General features: G+C 56.8%; 5 protein-coding genes across 5 annotated transcripts; 1 reads left to right on the top strand and 4 right to left on the bottom strand.

Moving 5' to 3' along the window:
• Positions 1 to 218: 218 nt before the first annotated feature.
• GNI_147840 (hypothetical protein) lies at positions 219 to 1,072 on the top strand (the record flags this gene model as incomplete). The annotated part of the gene is made up of 3 exons (XM_011134372.1): positions 219 to 262; positions 335 to 356; positions 401 to 1,072. 3 exons carry the CDS (start codon positions 219 to 221, stop codon positions 1,070 to 1,072), a joined length of 738 nt encoding a protein of 245 aa, XP_011132674.1.
• Positions 1,073 to 1,161: 89 nt separating this feature from the next.
• GNI_147830 (hypothetical protein) lies at positions 1,162 to 1,377 on the bottom strand (the record flags this gene model as incomplete). Its single annotated transcript, XM_011134371.1, has 1 exon — positions 1,162 to 1,377. One exon carries the CDS (start codon positions 1,375 to 1,377, stop codon positions 1,162 to 1,164), a length of 216 nt encoding a protein of 71 aa, XP_011132673.1.
• Positions 1,378 to 1,523: 146 nt separating this feature from the next.
• Positions 1,524 to 4,805, bottom strand: GNI_147820 (hypothetical protein; the record flags this gene model as incomplete). Its single annotated transcript, XM_011134370.1, has 1 exon — positions 1,524 to 4,805. One exon carries the CDS (start codon positions 4,803 to 4,805, stop codon positions 1,524 to 1,526), a length of 3,282 nt encoding a protein of 1,093 aa, XP_011132672.1.
• A 191-nt stretch (positions 4,806 to 4,996) lies between these two features.
• On the bottom strand, positions 4,997 to 6,373 carry GNI_147810 (malic enzyme NAD(P) protein; the record flags this gene model as incomplete). The annotated part of the gene is made up of 1 exon (XM_011134369.1): positions 4,997 to 6,373. One exon carries the CDS (start codon positions 6,371 to 6,373, stop codon positions 4,997 to 4,999), a length of 1,377 nt encoding a protein of 458 aa, XP_011132671.1.
• Positions 6,374 to 6,558: 185 nt separating this feature from the next.
• On the bottom strand, positions 6,559 to 8,133 carry GNI_147800 (GMP synthase; the record flags this gene model as incomplete). The annotated part of the gene is made up of 1 exon (XM_011134368.1): positions 6,559 to 8,133. The coding sequence occupies one exon, from the start codon at positions 8,131 to 8,133 to the stop codon at positions 6,559 to 6,561; it is 1,575 nt and encodes a 524-aa protein (XP_011132670.1).
• Between the last annotated feature and the right edge of the window lie 553 nt (positions 8,134 to 8,686).

Raw genomic sequence — 8,686 nt, 5'->3', positions numbered from 1 at the left:
CTCAAATCGGCAAGTGCACATCCATAACGAGCAAAACGGAGTGCAGATCAACCTGGTAAATGTCGGGTCGGATACGAAGAGGGAAGACTGGCAGACTCGACGCATTGTGGAGGAGGCGGTTTCGGGAAACAAGACCGGAGACAAGATAGTCGAGAAGACCAAAGGCAACACTAGAATTAATGTCCGTGGCGACAGCCTGACGTTCAACCTGAATTTTAATGTCGGCGATGTCTCTTTTCCCTTTGACACTCGCGGCGTGGACGTGAACCGGAACACTGACGGTAAGCTGGGGGTCATTGGGGGTTCTGGCGGCGACGGAGATGGTAAGCTGAAGGTCACTGGCGGTGACGGAGATGGTAAGCTGAAGGTCATTGGCGGCGACGGAGATGGTAAGCTGAAGGTCACTGGCGGTGACGGAGATGGTAAGCTGAAGGTCACTGGCGGTGACGGAGATGGTAAGGTGAAGGTCATTGGCGGTGACGGAGGTGGTAAGCTGAAGGTGGCTGGCGGCTTCGACGTAGACGTGCACGCGGACCAATGGGCAGGCCCCAGCGAGTTGCAGACGCAGATGATGGCGGGCATGTCCTGCAAGGCGCTTGGTGGTTGTCCGCGCTGCCTGGCAGGCCAGGCGTGTACTTGTGGCTTCCTCGACGGTTGCTCTAAAGCTATGCGGTGTAAGTACCCTTACGGCTTCGCGGACCACAAAGCCCTAACCACTAGCGTCACTTTTCAAGGCACCGACGGCCAAGACATGCACCAAGTCTACGGCAAAATGGGCAAGGCCGTGGAAGACATCTTCACGGACTACGCCACCGCCTCCAACTTCTCACAAAAATCCACCAAAATCAGGGGCGAGTGGCCAGAGGTGTTCTCCGTTGTCGGAACCGACGACAAGAACAGAACTCTCACCCAAGACTTCGTCTGCTGCTGCGACTGCGCCCCCCCCGGCTCCAGTCACACACACCCGAACGCACACACTCGCTCAACCGCCTCAAATATCGAACCCTGGGCAATCTCGGCCGTTGGCGCAGGTGCCCTGCTCATGCATAAGCACCTCTTTAGTGTGGACTAACTTTTTCCGTCCACTCGCCTTTTTCGCACCGCCTTTCTCGCTCCAAACAGGCCGCGCAAGGCCCCCTCGCACACCAAGTCGTGCACACGTCACGCCGTGCACGGTCCTCTCCCAGAACCTCGAGCCTTTTCATCTCGCAGAATCTTCAGCCGCGCACCAACCACGCCGCGCAACCGGGACCGATGCTCCGCCACCGCAGCCGCGCGATGCTCCGCTAGCAACTTGTCCACCTTCAACCGGTTGTCCAGATTATACACATTCCACTTTTTATCCGGCAGGATATTCAATGCGCCATGCCCTCCCATCCTCACTGAATAATTTTTATATCCCCAACATCGTCAGTGAATAATTTTTGCATCATAAACCCACCACCACGTGTCGGACTCCACCATACCCAATTGTTTAAAAACGGATAGTGCTGGCCGGTGTCAGCATAATGCTGGCTGGCTCGTCAAAAGCTGGTCCACAGGGTCTGCATGGTGCCCGGCAAGCGGGCGACGATCTGTCGGTAAGTGGGTTCTCGGACGAACTCATGGAAGTGTCTGGTGAAGCGGGTCTTGGCGGCGTCCGAAAGCGCGTTCCAGAGCATGCCCGTGGCGAGCATGGTCTTGACGGAGTTGAGCTCGACCGTCGTCAGCAGTTCGCGCGAATCTGCCGTCGGCGTCTGGCCGAGAGCGTGAACGAACTGGAGGTTGTTGAGGAGGACGTTGATCACGGTGCACACAACGCGCAACTCGACCTGAGCGTCCTGCTGTCCGAAAACGCTCCATATCTCCAGGACTCTGTCAAGCACCAAGTAAGTCTGGCCGGAGATTTCAACTGTCGCTTGGTTGAAGACCCAAACGGCCAGTTCCGTGGGGCCGCTCAAGTGGTAGAGCGTACTCAGGCACGCGTACTGTCGCTCCGGCACGGACGCGTCCGAGGCAAAGGCGACCAAGAGCGAAAGCGGCCAGCGCCGGCTGGCGTCTGTGTCGCCCGCCAGGATGAGTGCCTGAAGTTTTTGCTGAACAGCATCCTTAGAGGTGAGATTGCACAGTAGCTCCGCACCGTACCGTGATGTCAAGTCGCTCCAGTCGGTCATGAGGTTCTCGCACGTACGCCAGCCGCGACCGCCGTCCCAAATCTTAACGCTAACATCCTCAAACAGTGCGCACAAATTCACTAACCCACGCGCCGCAAAACAAACGGGCAACTCCTCCTCCTCCGCACCCACCGTCTGCAACAACTCGTGTGCACAACGCATCCGCACCGCATAACCCAACGCTCGCGGCGGACATGTCGCCACCAGTGAACAGACCTGGAAACGAGCCTCCACGTCGCCCTGCTCACAACCGCGCAACAACACACGCAAACCACCCGCCGCCACCAACTTCGCACGCAACCCCAACACACTCGCCAGGCAACACACACTGTGACTCGCCAACACACAGAGCGACCGCCCAGCACGGCCGCCCGCCCAACCGCCCGACCCTCCCGACCAACGTCCGTGCTCCAACAACCCGTCCAGCGCCTGCACCAACCCCGTTCGCATCAACACATACTTCCGCACAGCCATCGCCGCCACCAGCCCACCCGAGTCGTACAGCCGCCGCTCCGCCACCTTCGCCTGCTCCGGCAGCCGGTGGTACATCGCCTCCAACTCCTTCAACTGACTCGCGTCCAAGTCCGGACCACGTTTCTCCGAGTTGGACAACACCTTCCGGTCGTGCCTTGAACGCAACACATTGAACACCGTCAACACCACGTCCAACGCCCCCTGCTGCACCGGACACACCGCCGCAGCTACCTGCAGGTCTTCCAATACGTCCATCGCCGCCACGTCCTTCGCCGCTGCGCTCTCCGCCGCCGCGCCCGCCAAGAGCTTGTCGGTCACGGCGTCGAGGCGGCTGCCTGGCTTGAGCAGCGGGCGCGTCTCGGTGCCGCCGTCGCCACCGCCGTCGCCGTCGTACTCGGCGCTGACGCGCTCGAGTTCTTCGAGCGAAGCTAGACGCAGGACGCGGGCCTTGAACTCCGCGTGAAAGGAGAGCGACGCGAGCGTGGAGACGACAGAGCGCGCAATGCGCTGCAGGCGGCCCTGGTCGGCCCGAGGTCGTGGCGGCGGTCCTGCCCCTTCCGACTCCGTCCTGTCCGACTCCGTCCTGTCCGACCCCGTTCCGACCCGTGTGCGGATGTGTTGGGCGAGGGTGTGGACGAGGGAGTAGAAGGGCACCGAGTCGAGCACAAGGTCCTTGGCCTCGGCGCCGTGGAATGCAAGTTTCGCAAGGGCGGCAACGACGGCGGCGCGCAGCTCGGGGTCGTCTGCGCGGTCGAGCGCGGGCGCAAGAAGGTCCACGGCCTCGGCTTCGAGCAGTTGTTTGCGCAGGCTTGGAAAGTCAAGACAGTGACTTAAAAACGCCGCGGCCTCCGTCTGTGTGCGCAGCGGCGCAGCCGCGGCCTTGCAGACGAGCGGGAGCACGCGGAAGGCGAGACCTGCAAGCGAGACGTAAGTCGCAAACTCGTTGGGAGCGGCGGAATGCAGCAGGTTCAAGAAACCCAACGCCCCGCACAACTCCTCATCCGCCGCCAAACGTCCATCTAACAACTGCCCCAACCAACTCGGCCAATCCACTGCATCCTGTGCACTGCGTTCCTCATCGCCCAGAAGTCGCAAAATCGCCGACAACACAAAGTCAACATACTCCCTCTCCTCCGCACCCTCTTCGTTGAGGATGTCGATGACGGTGGAAGTGACCAGACTCAACTCGTGACCCACCTTGACCACACTCGTCTTGGTCCCCAGCGCCAACTTGCTCTGCAGCATCACTCCCAACGCAGCCAACGCACGGGTTCGCACCCGAGGGCATTCCACGCACTCTGCACCCAATCGGCAGACGCGTAACCAGTACTCTTCATCCAAACTGCCCAACGCACGTGCCAGGACCATGACCGCTTCCACACACGCACGCCGCGCCGTCTCATCCACGCCCTTCCGCACCATCGCCTCTGCCAACTGGCTAAGTAACGACGCCGGCACCGCCTTGCGAACCACTTGTCGCCGGTCTCGGCAGTCCCTCGAACCCTGCACGTCACCCGCATCCTCCTCAGTCTCCACGCACAACACCGTCAGACAGTCCAGCAACCCACCGATCGCCGCCTCGATCTCTCGCACCGTCTCCTGCCGGCCCTCCACGCAACCGCCGACTCGGCCACCGCCCGCAGAACTCTCCAGGGCCGCGCTCCTAACCATTGCTTTGTCTTGCAGCACTGAACACACTGTGGTCTCATCTTGACCGCACTGCAACTCGGTTTCGTCCACACTTCTTTCGGGGACACTCTCTTTAGGCGCATTCTCTTCGGGCTCACTCACTTTAGGTGCAGTCTCATCGGAAGCGCTTTCAATGGGTGCACTTTCATTGGGAGCACTTTCATTGGGAATACTCTCTTCCAGCACATCCTCTTTTGACTCCTCATCGTTGTTCACAGTTTTGCTCTTCGGGGCTGTCCGATACAGTGGAACCAGCCACCCGTGATATAAAGCCCCAAGCAGCTCGACTAGCGCCTGCGCCTCATCAACGTAATGCTTGAGCTCCGTATGAGACTTTAAGTGCTGTAATATGACATCCACGTCAGCTTGAATCTTGCCAATGGTCACGGGCTGGTCCCCTTCGGCTGGGACCTCCGCGATTTCAGTCTTGCGGTGGACCGCGATTTGCGCCGGGTATGACCTAACGTGTTCTAGCGCCTCCGTGATCATTCTTCGGCTTCACTGCTTTTTCAACGCGGTTCCTCGATCCGTGTAATGCGGGCCCTCGACAAAACTCAAAATGTTGCCAAAGCTTAATCAATCACTGTTTGAAAAAATGGTCGAGCGCCCTAAAAGGCTAAAGCCCACCTTGGACGTCAGAGCACACGTGTGTGCGCGCAATCAATTGCGTGCGCGCACACTTAATGCTTGACGTACAAGCGGTTGGGAGAAGTAGCGGGGAGGTGGTGGTACTCAGGCAACACGTTATCAGCGCTGGTAAGCGGGTAATGGGCGGGATAAGGTGCTGTGGCTACACCAGAATCAATGGCCGCCTTGGCAACGGCGTGGCTCATTTTCGGCAGGAGTCTGGGGTCCAGGGGTTTGGGAATAAAGTAATCGGGACCAAATTCAAAGTGCTCCCCTCCGTAAGCCTTGGCAACGCTTTCGGGGACAGGATCTTTGGCAATATCGCAAAGAACCTTGCAGGCGGCGACCTTCATGGCGTGAGTGATTTTGGTGGCTCTCACATCGAGCGCACCACGGAAGATGAAGGGGAAGCCAAGAACGTTATTGACCTGGTTCGGGTAGTCGGAGCGTCCGGTAGCAATAAGAACGTCCGGGCGATGCTGTTTAGCGACTTCAGGCATAATTTCGGGGTCCGGATTGGCGCAGGCGAAGACCACGGGGCTCTTCGCCATTTTCATCAAGTTCTCAGGACTCAGTAGACCGGGTCCGGAGAGCCCAAGGAAGGCGTCCGCGTTCTCGATGGCCTCTGAGAGTGTTTTGGGCATGGATTGTTGGTGATGCCATTCCTTCAGTCTCTGGAACTCTGACTTGTATTTGTTGATGCCGTCGCGGCCTTCGTAGACAACCCCCTTAGAGTCAACCAAGAACACATTCTTTCTTGGCAAGCCCATCTCCACCAGCAGTTTCAGACAAGCAATAGCCGCCGCGCCAGCTCCCAGACATATAAGCTTGGCCGACTCTATCTTCTTGCCGGCGATATCCAGCGCATTAATCATGGCTGCTGCAGTAACAATGGCAGTACCGTGCTGGTCATCATGAAAAACAGGGACATTACAAACCTCCACCAGTCGCCTCTCGATTTCGAAGCACTCTGGTGCCTTTATATCTTCCAAGTTGATTCCACCGAACGTTACTGAAATAGCTTTCACCACGTTCACGAATTCATCAACATTGGTAGTGTCCACCTCGATATCATAACAGTCAATACCAGCAAACCTCTTGAACAGGACCCCCTTCCCCTCCATAACCGGTTTCGAAGCCAGCGGTCCTATGTTTCCTAAGCCCAGTACTGCAGTGCCGTTCGAAATAACACCCACCAAGTTGCCCTTTGATGTGTACGTGAAGGCAGTCTTCGGATCTTTGAAAATCTCACGACAGGGTTCGGCCACGCCAGGAGAATACGCCAAGGCAAGATCCAACGAAGTATCTGCCGGCTTACTCAAGTGCATCGACACCTTACCAGGAGTCGGCGACGAGTGGTATTCGAGAGCCTGATCGCGCAACTCTTCGTGCGCCGCATCCGACGTAGTCAACTGGCTGGGACTTCTCATAATATTTCTTCTACAGGGGTCGAGATCTACAGCGGTCGAGACCGAGATTAACGAGTACGAATACGAGTTCAACAACAACCGTGTGTCGGGGATCTCTTTCAAGTTGTTTGTATCAAGTGGAAAAAAAGGCGGGCCAAATCGGTGCGTAGTCAGGCTGTCGCAAAGCTATATGTTTGCACGAGAATTTACTCGTATTCAATGGTGGCGGGAGGCTTATCAGTATAGTCATAGAGGACCCTGCTGATACCCGGGACTTCGTTGGTGATGCGTCTAACCACGTTCACCAGGAGTTGATGCGGTAGGTCAACTACGGTGGCGGTCATGAAATCGGTAGTATGGATGGCTCTGAGTGAGATCATCTCCTCGTAGACACGTTCATCGCCCTTGACACCCACAGCCTTGCTGGGGATAAGTGCCGCGAGGGCCTGGGAGATATTGTGATAGCATCCAGCGCGGAAAAGTTCCTTGATGAAGATGTCATCCGCTTTTCGGAGCTTATCTGCCCGTTCAGGGGTGACTTCGCCCAAAATCCGCACCGCCAGACCGGGGCCTGGGAAGGGGTGTCTCCAGACGAAGTCGTGGGGGAGGCCGAGTATCTCGCCGACTCTTCGAACTTCGTCCTTGAACAGCATGCGGATTGGCTCAACCAACTTAAGCTTCATTTTTTCGGGCAGGCCGCCGACATTGTGGTGCGTCTTGATCAAGGCAGCGTTACCAACCTTGGCGCTCTCTATAACATCTGGATAGATGGTGCCTTGAGCGAGATATTTGACATTGGGGTATTTGGTCACGACCTCGCGGTCGAAGGCTTCGACGAATTCACGACCAATGATGCGTCGCTTCGCCTCGGGGTCCGTGACACCTTTGAGCGCAGAAAAGAACTGCTCTCGGGCGTCTACTACGTGCACTTCAGGCAACATACCCGAGCCCGCTTCGCTGGCCGCTCGGAAGGCCTCTACGACGTTTTTGCTTTCATCACTGCGCATAAGACCATGATCTATCATCACGCATTTTAATCGCGGTCCAATGGCTCTGTGTAAAATCACGGCCACTACGCTGCTGTCGACGCCGCCTGAGAGTCCTAACAAAACGTCGCCTCCCTCCTTGAGTTCTTCGGCGGCCTTGTCGATCATTTGCTGTGAAATCCGAGCCGGCGTCCAGGTGGCGCGCAAGCCGCATATGCCGAGCAAAAAGTTCTCAAAGAGCACGCCTCCGGTCGCCGTCTCCGTCACCTCGGGGTGGTGCTGAACCGCGAATAACTGGCGTTCCACATTGGCCATGGCTCCATAACAACAGTTCTGGCTGTGAGCGAGTTTTGAGAAACCGGCTGGTAACTGTGACACTTCATCACCGTGCGACATCCACACACGGGAGGTTACCGGGAAATCCTTGAATAAACCACCATCAGCTTGCCCTGTCTCCACATCCAATGACAACTCCGAGTAACCAAACTCGCTCTTCTCCGATTTGCCCGTACGTCCACCCAGACACATGGCCATTACCTGCATACCGTAACAAACACCCAAAATTGGCACACCAAAGGACCAAATAAACTCACCAGGCTTCAACGGACTTTCCTCCATCGTACTCCTCGGACTGCCCGTTAAGATAATAGACTTAGGACCAAAACCACGCAATACATCCTCACTCACATCATGACCAAATACCTCGCAGTAAACACCCACCTCACGAACTCGACGCACTATCAATTGCGTGTATTGCGACCCGAAATCCAACACGGCTACTTTGTCGTCTAACATCCCGGTTTTTTTATGTCCCGAGAGGGATAAATAATTCCCCCGTTCCCCAAAGGCCGTGAGACCAGAACCTCGCGTAGAGAAGGTACCGCCGAGGATTGTCCGGAAATGGGAGAATCGCTAGTGCTGGTTCTCGTCTGAGCTAGTCCCAGTGCGAACGTCTTTTGGGACATGAAGGACGTCGGGCATATTTGGGACAACGCGCGCGTGTTTGCAGCGCATCACTAAGAGAGAGACGTTTTTTAAGGGGAAACTAGGACTCCAGAAGATGATACCTGCCCCAAGAGATCTCCCTCCTTCTTACGAGGCCTCTCCCAGTGGCGGAGAGCCCAACAAACCTACGCCGGAGTTCTTCCCCAGTGGCGGGAAGAATTACGGAACAACTGGTGGACGACCTACTGGGTACGATCCCTGCGATGACCCGGAGCTGGCCAATGCTGGTAAGGCCAGATACAATTTCCAGCAAACCTTCAAGACGGAGTACGAACTTGGGTACCTCCCGTACTACGAGGTACTTGGCCGTCTTGATGCGTTTTTCGGCGAAGTTAGCGTTGGC

The sequence above is a fragment of the Gregarina niphandrodes genome, assembly GCF_000223845.1.
Source record: "Gregarina niphandrodes unplaced genomic scaffold scaffold00041, whole genome shotgun sequence".
NCBI classification, from domain to species: domain Eukaryota; phylum Apicomplexa; class Conoidasida; order Eugregarinorida; family Gregarinidae; genus Gregarina; species Gregarina niphandrodes.
Note: the sequence above shows the minus strand (reverse complement) of the source record. Positions and strands in the feature narration are given on the sequence as shown.